This window comes from Myxocyprinus asiaticus, chromosome 38, assembly GCF_019703515.2.
Source record: "Myxocyprinus asiaticus isolate MX2 ecotype Aquarium Trade chromosome 38, UBuf_Myxa_2, whole genome shotgun sequence".
Lineage (NCBI taxonomy): Eukaryota > Metazoa > Chordata > Actinopteri > Cypriniformes > Catostomidae > Myxocyprinus > Myxocyprinus asiaticus.
The window spans coordinates 4,599,731-4,617,205 of NC_059381.1; the positions used below are offsets into that span (position 1 = coordinate 4,599,731).

Here is a 17,475-nt window from a genome sequence, read left to right on the forward strand (position 1 = left end):
ATGCCCTAGTAACCTCCCAGAACACACTAGCAACTGCATAGCAATGCACTTTAAACTAATCAGAACACTTTAGCAAATGCATAACAATGCCCTGGCAACCACCCACATCACTCTAGCAACTGCATAGCAGTGCACTTAAAAACATTCAGAACAATCTAGCAACTGCATAGCAACGCCCTGGCAACCACCCAGAGCACCCTACCAACTGCATAGCAACACACTTAAAACCTCTCAGAACAATTAAGCAACTTCATAGCAACGCCCTGGCAAACACCCACAGAAGCCTAACAACTGCAAAGCAATGCACTTAAAAACACTCAGAACAATTTAGCAACTGCATAGAAACACCCTGGCAATGACCCACAGCGCCCTAGCAACTGCATAGCAACACACTTAAAACCACTAAGAACAATTTAGCAACTCCATAGCATTGCCCTGGCAACCACAAAAAACCACCCTAGCAACTGCATAGCAACACACTTAAAACCTCTCAGAACACTTTGGAAACTACATAGCAACGCCCTAGCAACCACCCAGAACACTCTAGCAACTGCATAACAACACACATAAAACCTCTCAGAACAATATAGCAACTGCATAGCAACACCCTGGCAACCACCCACAGCACCCTAGCAACTGCATAGCAACACACTTAAAACCACTAAGAACAATTTAGCAACTCCATAGCATTGCCCTGGCAACCACAAAAAACCACCCTAGCAACTGCATAGCAACACACTTAAAACCTCTCAGAACACTTTGGAAACTACATAGCAACGCCCTAGCAACCACCCAGAACACTCTAGCAACTGCATAGCAACACACATAAAACCTCTCAGAACAATTAAGCAACTGCATAGCAACACCCTGGCAACCACCCACAGCACCCTAGCAGCTGCATAGCAACACACTTAAAACCTCTCAGAACACTTTGGAAACTACATAGCAACGCCCTAGCAACCACCCAGAACACTCTAGCAACTGCATAGCAACGTACTTAACACCACCCAGAACACCCTAGCAACGGCATAGCAATGCATACACTTAGAACACGTACGCAACCACATAGCAACACCCTGGCAACCATCCACATCACCCTAGCATTATGGTGGCGAGTTTTGCGTGGCCAAGTACCACTTGATGATTAATTAATTAATTAAGTTTCATTTTGCATATATAATTAACTTTATGCTACATATGATCCTTTTGTTCAAGAGGTTTTTGAAAATGTTTGTTTGGATGCACAGGGTCAGCAGGGTGTTGATGGTTTAAGAGGCAAACCTGGTGCTCCTGGGCTTCCTGTGAGTACATTATGATATCAAATTTTACACACATGCATGAACTTAAACACACATACTCACATGCACTTTCATGTCTTTGAATATGTTTTTAGGGCGATCCTGGTCCATGTGGATTACAAGGCCCTAAAGGATCCAAGGGAGAACAGGTAAAGCTATAAGCACTTCATATGTGTTGGGAAGTTGTGCATATGTTTTGTCTTGATTCAGATTATGCTTTGGAATGACAGTTGTAAACAACACATGGTAGAAATCACAGCCGTGTCACATAATACAGCATTATGGGTTTGATATGTGTGTTTATGTTAGTGCTTTATAAGATTAATTCAGTCTCTGTGGTTTTCATCCTGGCATTACTTTCACTTCTCAAATGCTGTCTGTTTTTCTTCATCACTTTCTCTCTTTCTTTCCCTCAAAGGGTCAGAAGGGTAAACAGGGTCAACAGGGTGAGCATGGCAGCAGAGGATCACCAGTAAGAAGATACAACTCTTTTTGTTATAATAATTATAAATGTTAAAAATAATAACTATAATAGAAAAAAATTATATTAGTCTCACAAATTGGCTAGGGAGATGCACACATACAGATTAAACATATAACTTGAATGCATTGTAAGTCACTTTAGATAGTTTCTTGCAGTATCTGCCACATGAATAAATGTGAATACATGTAAATAACACATTTTAATTTTAATACTTATATATATATATAGATAGATAGATAGATAGATATCACTCATCCTTTATTATTATTATTATTCACATTTTAGAAAAATACATTCATCAAAGCTATTAAATAACAGAAATGGAACTATGGAAATTATGTTGTGACTGAAGATGCTAAAATATAATAGATTTATCTTGGATTTTTTTAAAGTAGTCACCCTTTGCCTAGAATTTGCAGAAATGTACTCTTGGCATTTTCTCAACCAACATTCAAGTCATCCATTTCAAAAACTTTTTTTAAATAAAATTTTAGTTCTGTAATGAAATAAAAAAATGTGTTGGCACAATAATATTTTTGTCTACAAAACTAATGTCAAACATTTAAGCATATGCCTTCACATCAATATACACTCCATACCCCATAATGACAAAGCAAAAACCAGATTTTTTTATAACTTTGCAAATGTATTAAAAAGAAAAAACTTATTAAAAACTTAACTTAAAAAAAGTATTCAGACCCTTAACTCAGTACTAAGTTGAAGCACCACTGGCAGTGATTAAAGCCTCATATCTTTTTGGGTATTATGCTACAAGCTTTGCACACCTGGATTTGGGGATTTTCTGCCATTTTTTTTCTGCAGATCCTCTCAAGCTCTGTCAGATTGGATGGGGGCCGTCAGTGGACAGCCATTTTCAGGTCTCTCCAGAGATGTTCGATTGGGTTCAAGTCCCAGCTCTGGCTGGACCACTCAAGGACATTCACAGAGTTGTCCCTAAGCCACTCTTGCGTTGTCTTGGCTGTGTGCTTAGGGTCATTGTCCTGTTGGAAGGTGAACCTTTGGCCCAGTCTGAGGTCCTGAGCGCTCTGGACTAGGTTTTAATATCATTAAGGATATCTCTGTATTTTGCTGTGTTCAGCTTTCCTTCAACCCTGACCAGTCCCCCGTCCCTGCCGCTGAAAAACACCCCCACAGCATGATGCTACCACCACCATGCTTCACCGTTGGGATGGTATTGCACAGGTGATGATCGGTGCCTGGATTCCTCCAGACATGACGCTTGGAATTGAGGCCAAACAGTTGAATCTTTGTTTCATCAGACCAGAGAATCTTGTTTCTCACAGTCTGAGAGTCCTTCCAAGTGGGCTTTCATGTGTCTTGCACTCAGGAGAGGCTTCCATCTGGTCACTCTGCCATAAAGCCCAGATCGGTGGAGTGTTGCAGTGATGGTTGTCCTTCTGCAAGTTTCTCCCATCTCTACACATGATATCTGGAGCTCAACCAGAGTGACCATCGGGTTCTTGGTCACCTCTCTGTCCAAGGCCCTTCTCACCCGATTGCTCAGTTTGGCTGGGCGGCCAACTCTAGGAAGAGTCCTGGTTGTTCCAAACTTCTTCCATATAAGAATTATGGATGCCACTGTGCTCTTGGGAACCTTCAATGCAGCCAAAAAATTTTTAGCCTTCCCCAGATCTGTGCCTCAACACAATCCTGTCTCTGAGCTCTGCAGGCAGTTCCTTTGACCTCATGGTTTTTGCTCTGATATGCATTTTCAGCTGTGATAACTTATATAGACAGGTGTGTGCCTTTCCAAATCATGTCCAATCAATTGAATTTGCCACAGGTGGACTCCAATCAAAGTGTGGAAACATCTCAAAGATGATCCAGAGAAATGGGATGCACCAGGAAACCAGGAAAATGCTGCCTCCAGTGGCTGTATGTGGAGGCAGGAAGGGATCAAGGCACGTCCAAATCCAATGTCCTCATCACATCCTGTCTACTGAACTACCTTCATCTGATCGATTTTTGAAGGTAGCATAGATGTATCCTTCGCTGCCTATCAAATCCCACAATTCTGTGTGTGGGGATCCACAGTGATTGAGCTGAAGAAGAAAAAAAGGTGGCTGAAGAGGCAGTTGATAGCCAATTTGTGTATAAATGTAGGTTTTTATTCACTTTTCCCAACTTTTCCATTTCTAGCAAGAAAGTAGTATTGTAGTTATTAAATACAGTATACACTTGGTTATCGCCAAAACTCTCTTGATTTGTTTTAGATTATTTGACCATTGTGGTTCGGTTGGAATGAATGAAGCAGACACGTTACCTTTAGTGGACAACAGATGGCAATAATCAGTTGCTGGTATCCTAGCAATGATGTTTATGCTGCCTCAGTAGCCTGTCCAAAACCAGTTTCCTACACAAACGCTGTCTGTTGAGTCATTGACTGATAGGGTAGCGAGGCAACAAGGCAGCTACATTTGGTTTTGGACACAACCTCAGGGGGCTAAGAAAAAAAAAATTCTTCAATGGATGTTGGCACTAAGCCATTCTGAAGGTATAAGATGAGACAAAGATTTCATTAAAACTTGAATTTACTTTGGAATAATTTACAATCAATAATACAATATGTAGTATCGCATGAATACTTAATTAGGGCAGAAAGTCAATGTATGTGATAAATTAAATATGTTAAATCCAGGGCTAAATTAATCCAAATAAAATCGAAATCGCAACATGGCCCAGTGTGATTTATTAAACCCCCCCAAAAGGCTGCAATTTCATTAAATAAATGTACTTAAAGTCTGGATTAAAATGGTCCATGTTACATGCCCACTGTGTTTACAACTGTCTCAGGGGCTCGCAAACAGCGAACAGCCCACATAAACGCCATCGATCTTGGGAGTGTTGTGACTCTTGAGTTTGGTTTACTATTAATGCGCAGTGCATTTTTCTTAATACATGTGTTGACAAAGCAAAGTGCTACAACATCACTTTATTTTCATGTAGATTTCCAAATATTTTCATTTTCCACATGGAAATAAATAAGTAACTACAGTAACCAGGATTTGTTTTCCCCTATGGTAATTCACATCCTATAGATAACTGGTGTTCCGACTGTATCTGTGTGTTAACGCAAGACATTGATTGTAATCATATTAAGGATTCCAGTCTTATCTGTCTGTGGGTTTAAAGGAATTCTTAAAACTTTAACTTTTATAGATTGGGCAATGTTTGAAATCACAGAGGGTGCTTTTTTTTATTGCATTTTTGTCAAGCAACATTTAGAATTGGATAATAAACTCAGCAAAAAAAGAAACGTCCCTTTTTCAGGACACTGTATTTTAAAGATAATTTTGTAAAAATCCAAATAACTTTTTAACAATGTTTTCCATGCTTGTTCAATGAACCATAAACAATGAATGAACATGCACCTGTGGAACGGTCATTAAGACACTAACAGCTTACAGACGGTTGGCAATTAAGGTCACAGTTATAAAAACTTAGGACACAAAAGAGACCTTTCTACTGACTCTGAAAAACACCAAAAGAAAGATGCCCAGGGTCCCTGCTCATCTGCGTGAATGTGCCTAAGGCATGCTGCATGGAGGCATTAGGACTGCAGATGTGGCCAGGGCAATAAATTGCAATGTCTGTACTGTGAGATGCCAAAGACAGTGCTACAGGGAGACAGGAAGGACAGCTGATCATCCTCACAGTGGCAGACCACATGTAACAGCACAGGATCGATACATCCGAATATCACACCTGCAGGACAGGTACAGGATGGCAACAACAGCTGCCCGAGTTACACCAGGAATGCACAATCCCTCCATCAGTGCTCAGACTGTCTGCAATAGGCTGAGAGAGGCTGAACTGAGAGCTTGTAGGCCTGTTGTATGGCAGGTCCTTACCAGACATCACTGGCAACAACGTTGCATATGGGCACAAACCCACCTTCGCTGGACCAGACAGGACTGGCAAAAGGTGCTCTTCACTGACGAGTCACGGTTTTGTCTCACCAGGGGAGATGGTCGGACTCGTGTTTATCATCAAAGGAATGAGTGTTACACCGAGGCCTGTACTCTGGAGCGGGATCGATTTGGAGTTGGAGGGTCCGTCATGGTCTGGGGCGGTGTGTCACAGCATCATCGGACTGAGCTTGTTGTCATTGCAGGCAATCTCAACACTGTGAGTTACAGGGAAGACATCCTCCTCCCTCATGTGGTGCCCCTCCAGTAGGCTCATCATGACATGACCCTCCAGCATGACAATGCCACCAGCCATACTGTTCGTTCTGTGCGTGATTTCCTGCAAGACAGGGATGTCAGTGTTCTGCCATGGTCAGCGAGGAGCCCGGATCTCAATCCCATTGAGCCCATCTGGGACCTGTTGGATCGGAGGGAGAGGGCTACGGCCATTCCCCCCAGAAATATCCGGGAACCTGCAAATGCCTTGGTGGAAAAGTGGGGTAACATCTCACAGCAAGAACTGGCAAATCTGGTGCAGTCCATGAGGAGGAGATGCACTGCAGTACTTAATGCAGCTGGTGGCCACCAGATACTGACTGTTACTTTTGATTTTGATCCCCCCTTTGTTCAGGGACACATTATTCAATTTCTGTTAGTCACATGTCTTTGAAACTTGTTCAGTTTATGTCTTAGTTGTTGAACCTTTTTATGTTCATACAAATATTTACACGTTAAGTTTGCTGAAAATAAAAGCAGTTGAAAGTGAGAGGACGTTTCTTTTTTTGCTGAGTTTATTTAAAGCTTCGAGGGACCTTGAACCTTGAAAAGTGCTTGAATTTCACTCTTAAATAACTGTACGAACCCTGAAATTTGCTAAATTATCAAAAATCTGGTTTTTGCTTTGCATTATTTGGTATGGAGTGAAGACTGATGTGAGGGAAAAAAAAAATGTTAAGCATTTTAGCACAAGGCTGCAACATAAGAAAATGTAAAAAAAAAAAAAAAAATGAAGGGGTCTGAATACTTTCTGAATATACATTACGTATATATATTAATATACTATATATATATATATATATATATATATACACACTGGCGGCCAAAAGTTTGGAATAATGTACAGATTTTGGTGTTTTGGAAGGAAATTGGTTCTTTAATTCACCAAAGTGGCATTCAACTGATCACAAAGTATAGTCAGGACATTACTGATGTAAAAAACAGCACCATCACTATTTGAAAAAAGTCTTTTTTTTTTTTTCTCCCCTTTTCTCCCCAATTTGGAATGTCCAATTCCCAATGTGCTCTAAGTCCTCGTGGTGGTGGAGGACGAAACTCGGTTGCCTCCACGTCTGAGACCGTCGGTCTCATCTTATCATGTGGCTTGTTGAGCGCGTTACCGCGGAGACGTAGCATGTGTGGAGGCCCACGCTATTCTCCGCGGCATCCATGCACAACTCACCACATGCCCCACCGAGAGCGAACCACATTATAGCGACCATGAGGAGGTTACCCCATGTGACTCTACCCTCCCTAGCAACCGGGCCAATTTGGTTGCTTAGGAGACCTGGCAGGAGTCACTCTGCACACCCTGGATTCGAACTCGTGACTCCAGGGGTGGTAGTCAGCATCAATACTCGCTGAGTTACCCAGACCCCCTGAAAAAAGTCATTTTTGATCAAATCTAGACAGGCCCCATTTCCAGCAGCCATCACTCCAGCACCTTATCCTTGAGTAATTATGCTATATTGCTAATTTGGTACTAGAAAATCACTTGCCATTATATCAAACACAGCTGAAAGCTATTTGGTTCGTTAAATGAAGCTTAACATTGTCTTTGTGTTTGCTTTTGAGTTGCCACAGTATGCAATAGACTGGCATGTCTTAAGGTCAATATTAGGTCAAAAATGGCAAAAAAGAAAACGCTTTCTCTAGAAACTCGTCAGACAATCCTGTTTTGAGGAATGAAGGCTATACAATGCTTGAAACTGCCAAAAAACTGAAGATTTCATACAAAGGTGTACAAAGAGTCTTCAAAGACAAAGGACAACTGGCTCTAACAAGGACAGAAAGAGATGTGGAAGGCTAGATGTACAACTAAACAAGAGGATAAGTACATCAGAGACTCTAGTTTGAGAAATAAACACCTCACATGTCCTCAGCTGACAGCTTCGTTGAATTCTACCCGCTCAACACCAGTTTCATGTACAACAGTAAAGAGAAGACTCAGGGGTGCAGGCCTTATGGGAAGAATTGCAAAGAAAATGCCTCTTTTGAAACAGAAAAACAAAAAGAAAAGGTTAGAGTGGGCAAAGAAACACAGACATTGGACAACAGATAATTGGAAAAGAGTGTTATGGATCTTAACCCCATTGAGCTTTTGTGGGATCAGCTAGACTGTAAGGTGCGTGAGAAGTGCTCGACAAGACAGCCACATCTATGGCAAGTGCTACAGGAATCATGGGGTGAAATGTCACCTGAGTATCTGGACAAACTGACAGCTAGAATGCCAAGGATCTGCAAAGCTGTCATTGCTGCACGTGGAGGATTTTTTGATGAGAAATCTTTGAAGTAGTTTAAGAAGTTCTGAATATTTTTTTCAAATTGTAATAGTAATTTTTCATGTTATTAATGCCCTGACTATACATTGTGATCAGTTGAATGCCACTTTGTTGAATAAAAGTACCAATTTCTTTCCATAAGAGCCAAAACTGTACATTATTCCAAACTTTTGGCCGCCAGTGTATATATAATTCAGATCATAAACAAACCAGGCCAATAGTCAAGCTTCCTTGTTAGGATCAAATACTGTATGACCGGCATTTGACAGTTTTTGTGAGATTCACCCAGTAATGAATCCCAAATACACCTTCTTGAACAACTTGTCTTTCATACTTAATAACAGAATAAATTATCAGATCTCTCTTCTCATCAGGGTGTTGTTGGGTTTCCTGGCCCGAAAGGTACTGTTGGTCGAGAAGGACAGGAGGGAGTTCCTGGCATGGATGGGGTTCCTGGGAAAGATGGAAGCAAAGGAATACCAGTAAGAATTCATCTTGAGATTCCTAATCTATGATCTATCTTTTACATTTATTATTGGAGTACCTCAGGTGCCAGTACTAGGTCCGCTAACGTTCTGCAAATGTTTGATTATTTTTGACATGTAAATTCTCTCTCTCTCTTCAGGGTGATCAAGGAGACGATGGTGAATTCGGTTTGCCTGGTAAACCAGGTGCCCATGGCAAAGCTGGCGTGCCCGGGTTACCAGGCAATCAGGGATCATTTGGTCCAAAGGTCTGAGAATAACCCTGAGGATAATTTAAGTTACAGAGAAATGCAAAGTGATATTGTATAATTTATCTCCACTGCATTGTTTTGATGTATGTGTTATGTATGTTTATGAATAGGGTGAGAGGGGCCTTCCCGGGCACCCTGGCCCCTCAGGAAAGAGAGGTTTTAAGGGAGGAATGGGGCTTCCTGGAACCCAGGGTGACCGGGGCCGTAAGGGCCAACCTGTGAGTATTACACACAATCCGAAAAATGCCACAAATACTGAACTTTTTTTACTGTGAACTTCCCAAAACAACTATTACTAATCCTGCTTTGTAAAGTCCCAGGGTTAATTTTGGAAAACAGCATTAATAGCCATGTTTAATTTAGGGTGACATTGGGGAACCCGGTTTTCCAGGGATACTTGGAATGTTTGGACCAAAGGTGAGTGTGTTTGCCAGTTTGAAAGGCAACTAATGTTATTTGTTCTTAATGGTGAAAAACAGACAAGTGATAGTCCATGAAAATGTGGTGTGTGTCTGTGTGTGTGTGTGTGTGTGTGTGTGTGTGTGTGTGTGTGTGTGTGTGTGTGTGTGTGGCCAAGGAAAACTAGCAGAGATTAGATTCATCATTTTTAAGCAGATCCTTCCTCTGGGAAGCATATCTTCAGACATACGCTCAGAGAGCTATTATGTATTTTTGTTAAGAAGCTAGAAAGCGGTTTTGTCTGGATTAACTGTGCATCTGAGACCCTGAGCCAGTAAACTCATAAAACAGGACAAGCAAGGATTGTTGTAAAGTTACTGTGGTGTCCTAATTTATGCAGACTTTAAATGCTTTTAGCCTTTAGACTCAGAACTATGGTAGAGTTATGGAAAAAAAGAAGACCACCAATGCTAGCCACACATACACAGTGATAAATAGCCTCGTGTTTTCATGGTGTCTGTGGTCACTGAATGTTCAAGTTTGGAAATGATCTAGTGTTGTACGTAGATAATACACCCAAACACACACATATTAGCAGTAATGTTTTCTTATGAATAGCTGTGTATTTGTGTGTTTGTTTGTGTGGGCTTGGTGTTTAAAATTAATGTTTATTTAGGGGCCACCAGGAGACTTTGGACCAAAGGGGATTCAGGGACCTAAAGGACCCCAGGGCAACATGGTGAGTACACACACACACACACTAGGTTTCCACACGTTCTGGAAAACCTGGAACCACTCTGTGTGTGTGTAGTAGATGCAGAGCTGTGTAGTGCAACAGTTGTGCTCGCGTTTGCAGTTAAAATTCTAATGTGCGTATAGAAATTTTAACCCATTCGCACGTGTGTGACAAGTTTTATTTCTAGTGCTTGGCAGCATCTGGCTGGCTTTTTTGTCTCTCAGACAAATCTGTCTATCTGTCTCTGTCAAAAAAATATGTCTTTCTATCTGTCTGTCTTTCAAACAAATCTGTCTGACAAACAAATCTATCTGTCTGTCTGTCTGTCGAATAAATCTATCTGTCTCTGTCGAAAAAATCTGTCTGTTTGTCAAACAAATATTTCTAGTGCTTGGCAGCATCTGGCTGGCTTTTTTGTCTCTCAGACAAATCTGTCTATCTGTCTCTGTCAAAAAATATGTCTTTCTATCTGTCTGTTTTTCAAACAAATCTGTCTGTCTGTCAAACAAATCTGTCTGTCAAAAAAATCTGTCTGTCTGTCTGTCTGTCTGTCTGACAAACAAATCTATCTGTCTGTCTGTCTGTCGAATAAATCTATCTGTCTCTGTCGAAAAAATCTGTCTGTTTGTCAAACAAATATTTCTAGTGCTTGGCAGCATCTGGCTGGCTTTTTTGTCTCTCAGACAAATCTGTCTATCTGTCTCTGTCAAAAAATATGTCTTTCTATCTGTCTGTCTTTCAAACAAATCTGTCTGTCAAAAAAATGTCTTTCTATCTGTCTGTCTTTCAAACAAATCTGTCTGTCTGTCAAACAAATCTGTCTGTCTGTCTGTCTGTCTGACAAACAAATCTATCTGTCTGTCTGTCTGTCAAACAAATCTGTCTGTCTGACAAACTAATCTGTCTGTCTGTCTGTCAAACAAATCTGTCTGTCTGTCGAACAAATCTATCTGTCTGTCTGTCAAAAACAAATCTGTCAAAAAATCAAACAAATCTGTCTGTCTGACAAACTAATCTGTCTGTCTGTCAAACAAATCTGTCTGTCTGTCTGTCTGTCTGTCGAACAAATCTATCTGTCTGTCTGTCGAAAAATCTGTCTGTTTGTTTGTCTGTCTGGTCTTGTTGTAATATTGATCTGCTGGTATGTTGGTTTCAGGGTAGAGGTGGTTTAGCTGGACCTGTTGGTGTAATTGGTCCTATCGGTAATCCAGTGAGTATATTTCACATCATTTTCACACATAACAATGGTGTAAATTAAGGTCAAATCTGCTGTGTGAGTTACAAATGACTTCTGATTTCTCACTGACATCTCTCTGTAGGGCCCAAGAGGAGACACTGGCAGCAAAGGAGGAATGGTGAGATATGAAGATAGATTATCTCTTTCTCTCAATCTTCTTCTCTCTATGTCTCTGATGAGACTTCAAATTGCAGTAGAAAAGATGGATTTCTCATAAACGTGTTCATTCTTTTCCATACAGGGTGTTCAGGGTCCTAGAGTAAGTCTTTAAACACACAGATACAAAATATCACACCAATCAGTGATTTTTTTTTTTTTAATGGTCTGTCATCTATTTTTAACTTGTTTATTTGTGTGTTTTTCCAGGGCGCTCCGGGACCACGTGGCCCTCCAGGACCTCCGGTACAATAATCAGTTCTTTTTTAATACTTAATAATAATAATAATACTAATATCTTATAAACACACACACACATACTCACATTTATTTGGCCGTCTAAAAGAGGACATACCATAGACTTTTATTGTTTTTGTGTAAAGCTAATTGTAATAACTACAGACAAACCCTAACAGAAAACCTTTTGCATTTTTAGAATTTATAAAAGCACTATTTGTTTCATTTGAATGAACTAGGGGATGAGGATGTCCCCGAATGACCCCAAAGGTTAATTGTTTTATGTTTCTGTTCTCTGAAGGGCCCATTAGGAGTCCCATTGAACTTTGTAAGTACTTTACATTTTTTGTTCACACATTCATTTGTAAGGTTGCAATCTGTATCTTAATTTCACTCTTGTGTGTGTGTGTGTGTATATATATATATATTTTATTTTTTATTTATTTTTTTAACAGAAGCAAGATGGTCTTGGTGTACCCATGCCAGTTTTTATGGAAACACACACACACAAAATTGAGGTGACAGCATTCAAACACAACACACATTACTATTCACTAGGAGGACATATGTATCTCACTACATATTGTTTTTGATGAGGGTGTTTTTATGTCTCAATGTTCTCTCTCTCAGGGTCGGAGTGTGTTGGACATGCTTATGTTGGATCAGGCTCCAGAGATCTTGCGGACTCTCCATTACTTGAGTTCTCTGGTTCACAGCTTGAAGAATCCACTGGGCACACAAGATCATCCTGCTCGACTCTGCAAAGACCTGCACGACTGTCAGGACACACTCTACGATGGTGAGCTGGGACCTGAAAATGGTCTTACATCAGTGTAACGGCGAATCCTAAAAAATTCACGTCTTCTGTGTTAATCTTGAGGGGTTTTTTGGGTCCTAAATAGACCCTTTTCACATTTCTTGGTTGGGAACATGGAAGTAAACTATTTCAGGGTAAACTTCTGTAGTGGTTAATGAGAGACCACAGCAAATATAATTTTTTGTGAAAACTTCACTATTATGTTTCCACAACTTTCCAAGAGAGGAAGATTTTTTGATGGATTATGACAGTCAGAACAGAGAAAGATGCCTATTTATGATTATATTTTTTTTTATTAATACCAGGGTAAAATAACACAAAGAATATTGTTATAAATTTAATAATGTAACAAAAATAAATGTAAATGCTACATTTATGCTGCTAAATAAGGTGGAAATGTGTCATCGCACAGTCTGTAAAACCATGTCAGTTGATTGGTGGTTATGTTCAAATTTCCGATGTGCCATGCTCATTAGCTCCAACCTCATTGGTTCAAAATTTAGCCACTCATATGTTATACTTTAAATACATTCTTTGTTGCTTCATTATGTATTTTTATTATTGGATGTATTGACACCTGAAAGACACATTTACACCATTTTAATGTGTAAAACTCTACTCTGATTTTTTATTAAACCCTGCTTTGATGAATCATTTTAGATTGATTTGTATATGTTACGAATGGACTGTCTTTATGTGTTTACTGAAATATTTATAAACCAATCCAATTTTACAGGCACTTATTGGATCGACCCAAATCTGGGCTGCTCCTCTGACTCTATAGAAGTGATGTGTAACTTCACGGGTGGTGGACGAACATGTCTCAGACCCATCACCACAGCCAAGGTCTGTAACTTTTAGACAACGTTTCCAAAGCAACCAAATCATCTGTATTAACCCCATTGAGTTTTCCATTTTAAAAACTCTTTTACTTGTATTTTGAGAGGAAAGAACATGTATTCTTTTTTTAAAAAAGTTCTGTTTAGAATCGCTTTAGATCACAGATCACATTTTCAAGCGTTAACATTGATCGCTGCTTTACAATTGGCTGGTTGCAGCTGGTGTTCAGTGTTGGGCGTGTCCAGATGAACTTCTTGCATCTGCTGAGTGCCGGAGCCGAACAGCGAATCACAATACACTGCCTGAACGTGACGATCTGGAGCCACGGCCCCTCCCAACTCCCATCCCAGAATGTTGTTCAGTTTCACGCGTGGACTGGAGAGACCCTAGAGCCTGATGTGTTAACAGACACATGCTGGGTGAGAATGTCATTGCAATTGCATTTTTGCTATGTTGAGAATGATGCTTTAAATCATGTGGCTTGTTGAGGACAGGTGTGCTATTACTTTTTTTTTTTAAGTGTTTGGACTTATGATTTTCACCTGGCACACAATAAAACAGGCAAAATAACCCATAGACTTATGTTGAAATAGGGACCCGAGCCAAAATGTCATAGAGACTTTTGAATTTTTACTCCTTTGCCAGTAATTCATTAACTGGAAACCATCCAAAGCACCCTAGCAACATGCTAAAATCAACTTACAACACTTTAGCAACTGCATAGCAATGCCCTGGCAACCACCCTAGTACTGTGCCTGGGTAGCTCAGTGGTAAAAGAAGCTGGCTACCACCCCTGGAGTTCGCTAGTTCGAATCCCAGGGTATGCTGAGTGACTCCAGCCAGGTCCCCTAAGCAACCAAATTGGCCTGGTTGCTAGGGAGGTTAGAGTCACATGGGGTAACCTCTTCGTGGTTGCTATAATGTGGTTCGATCACGGTTGGGCACGTGGTGAGTTGCGCATAGTTGCCGCGGTGGATGGCGTGAAGCCTCCACACGCGCTATGTCTCCGTGGCAACACGCTCAACAAACCACATGATAAGATGCGCGGGTTGACGGTCTCAGACGCGGAGGCAACTGGGATTCGTCCTCCGCCACCCGGACTGAGGCGAATCACTACGCCACCACGAGGACTTAAAAAGCACAGTTGGGAATTGGGCATTCCAAACTGGGAGAAAAAGGGGGAAAATCCCAAAAAAATAACACAATAAAATAATAATATCTTAAATTGTCTAATTAGCATGCCAGAGTGTTATTATTTATGCAAAACAGAGGATTTTTGACTTTCTTTTTACAGGCATAAGGCCACTCAGCACGTTTAACCCCTTGAGACACGAGCATGACTGCTGTGTGCATTTTCCATTTCCCTTTTTGATCTGTAACTAGTAGCACATAATTAACATGCAAAAAAAAAAAAAAAATTCTAGAGCAAATAGATTTCCTAAAAATGTATGTCCACATATGTGGACAGCAGGACTAAGTTGTGAAATTGTAAGTAAAACCCAGCTTTAGAAAGTCAGATTTTTTATATCAAATTGTTTATTATGTTTCCAGGAGTGTTGGTTATTCATGTTTTTGAGACGTTACAGACATTACATTAGATATTTGCATAATTAATTCTGATTCAAAGTAATGGTCAGCATCATCCAATCACTGCCAACCATGTTAAAATAAAATTATACATTATATATTCTGAATCTATGTACTGATTACCATTGTCCCATGTCTGCCAAACGATGTCCAACACCACAAATAACTCTCTCCGAAGCAACGGGCTCCATCATGACAAAGCGGGTTCCCTCAAGATAATGCACATAACGTAGTGGATGGAAACACACAATGATTAGCATTCTCTTTAGTCGAATATTCAGAAATGCGCATACAATTTTTTTAACATTTTGGATGGAAACCCAGTGACTGACAGCACAGAGTCTTCTAAACTGACATCAGTTGGTTTAAATGAATTTAAATTATGCATTGCATATAGCAAAGCCAAACTGCAACGTCCACGCATGTGTACGCAGGGTCGCACAAGGTTAAATGCATTTCAAAAGTTTGATTTCAGTTGGGCTAAAAACAACCATTCGTCTTTTTAAAATGTCAAGTAAACACTTTAGTTTGACTAAAATCGTACCAGTCCGATTTTTGCAAAGTCAGACTAACAGACCTAATAATGCCATTGCTGTGCATGTAAACATACTTACTGATTTACCTTCGGAATATTTATTTGTTTCTTTTTGTTGCATAGCAACTGAATGGGCACTGGCAACAAGCTCACTTCCTGTTCCGGGTCTCGGACCCATACCTACTTCCTGTTGTACGCATAAGCAATCTACCGAAGATGACAGCCACAACACGCTTTCACCTAGAGGTCGGACCTGTGTGCTTCCTGTAGTGTGTGTTTGTGTAAGAGTGTGTTTGTTTGTGTGTGTGCTTAACGCCACACACTGTGTCCCCGCCCACAGTCCGCCCCCTTCGGTATTCAGCCACTGATTGGACTGCAGCAACAGGAAGAGGTGGTGTGGGCGGGGCTTTGGGAGATTTAGCACTAAAGACTCCTACAGTCTAAAGGAATCCCCGCCCCTACCAGCCACGGATGTCCAATCAGATTTGACTCTTCGACAATACAAGCCAATCATCTCGCGGGGACAAACACTTAGGACATCCTGGCCAGGGAGACACTGCCAAGCCCTTTCTGTCTTTCTTTATCTCTTTTTTTTTTTCATTCTTTCTATCAGTCTTTCCTTTTTCTTTCATGTTTCTTTTGGTTGCTCTCTTTCAAATGTACAATAATAAAATGAATAAATTATTATAATACTTGTACTTTTAATATAAGAGCCAGTTTAATGCAGAGATTAATTAAAGGGACAGTTGACCCAATTACTAAAATTCTGTCATCATTTGCTCACCCTCATGTTGTTCCAAACCCATACCGAACACTAAAGGAGATGTTTGGCAAAATGTTAGCCTCAGTCACCATTCACTTTCATTGCACATTTGTTCCCTACATTGAAAGTGATTGGTGACTAAGGCTGAAGGTGAGTAAATGACGACAGAATGTTCATTTTTAGGTGAACTAACCCTGTAAGATCATTGGGAGATATTATATACATAAACATAACGTTTATCTGATCTTTTTTACAGTAATGTTGTCACATGTAAAAAAAAAAAAGAAATGCTAAAGTGCAATAGGAAAATGAAAAAAAAAATGATAATTGATTATATATTGCTGAGTGTGTGTCTCTTTATGGAAGGCTTTTACTCCATCAAACAGGGAAGTGTGTATGTGTTTGTTAGAGAAGTCACATTTTAGTGTAGCTGTGGAAGTGTATGTTTGTGTGTTTGTGTCGCAGTTCAATAAATGAGTGAAGGTGTGTTTTTCTATCAAGCCTACACCTTGTCCGTCACTAAACAGACACGACTGTGCATATTAACATGCCTGACTCTTGTTTTTTAACAGACTGAGGTGCACCTGTCACTTTAAGAGGGGGTGTGTCTCAGACAAATGGGTGTGTCTTGTTCAAAGGTGTGTGTATAAGGGGCAAACCCTCACGAAAACATGTTCAGGTTATATTTCACCTACAATAATAAATAATACATTATATTTTGCATATAGAAAATGAAGCATTATGATTTTTGTGTTGTGACATTTTTTTTATGACAAATAAATTATTTTTAATGTAATGCATTTTTTTTGCGTCTGATTTTTAATAATCAAATTGTACCAGACCAATACATACAATACACAATGGATTATAGTACTTTAATTCTTTACTTTATAATGTAGTATGCATTTTAGTTCAACATTTTCCTTCAAGATTTTTATTTTCACTTATGATCATTTAAAAATAGTTTTCATCTGAAAGTCTATCATTCATAAATTAGTCTGGATTATATTTAGCAAAAAAATTTAAAATAATACTAAATTATATTTTGCATAAAAAAATTAAGCTTATTTTTTGGAGCATTAAGATTTTTGCATTGCAATGTTATTTTCATGACAATTACACATTTTACCCCTAAATTCTCATTAACATTATGCATCTTTAAT

At 39.8% G+C, this 17,475-nt stretch overlaps 1 protein-coding gene across 1 annotated transcript in view; it reads left to right on the forward strand.

Moving 5' to 3' along the window:
- The window catches only part of LOC127429293 (collagen alpha-1(XXVII) chain A-like), a 104,468-nt gene extending 87,256 nt beyond the window's left edge, over positions 1 to 17,212 (forward strand). Inside the window, exons 44-61 of the mRNA XM_051678246.1 lie at positions 1,248 to 1,301; positions 1,394 to 1,447; positions 1,717 to 1,770; positions 8,644 to 8,751; positions 8,895 to 9,002; positions 9,116 to 9,223; positions 9,369 to 9,422; positions 10,081 to 10,143; positions 11,297 to 11,350; positions 11,460 to 11,495; positions 11,619 to 11,636; positions 11,744 to 11,779; positions 12,072 to 12,098; positions 12,226 to 12,288; positions 12,401 to 12,569; positions 13,324 to 13,433; positions 13,646 to 13,846; positions 15,673 to 17,212. Of these exons, the coding sequence (XP_051534206.1) occupies positions 1,248 to 1,301; positions 1,394 to 1,447; positions 1,717 to 1,770; positions 8,644 to 8,751; positions 8,895 to 9,002; positions 9,116 to 9,223; positions 9,369 to 9,422; positions 10,081 to 10,143; positions 11,297 to 11,350; positions 11,460 to 11,495; positions 11,619 to 11,636; positions 11,744 to 11,779; positions 12,072 to 12,098; positions 12,226 to 12,288; positions 12,401 to 12,569; positions 13,324 to 13,433; positions 13,646 to 13,846; positions 15,673 to 15,819 (1,464 nt within the window). The 3' untranslated portion in view covers positions 15,820 to 17,212. The remainder of the gene's footprint in view (positions 1 to 1,247; positions 1,302 to 1,393; positions 1,448 to 1,716; positions 1,771 to 8,643; positions 8,752 to 8,894; positions 9,003 to 9,115; positions 9,224 to 9,368; positions 9,423 to 10,080; positions 10,144 to 11,296; positions 11,351 to 11,459; positions 11,496 to 11,618; positions 11,637 to 11,743; positions 11,780 to 12,071; positions 12,099 to 12,225; positions 12,289 to 12,400; positions 12,570 to 13,323; positions 13,434 to 13,645; positions 13,847 to 15,672) is intronic.
- The last annotated feature ends 263 nt before the right edge of the window (positions 17,213 to 17,475 follow it).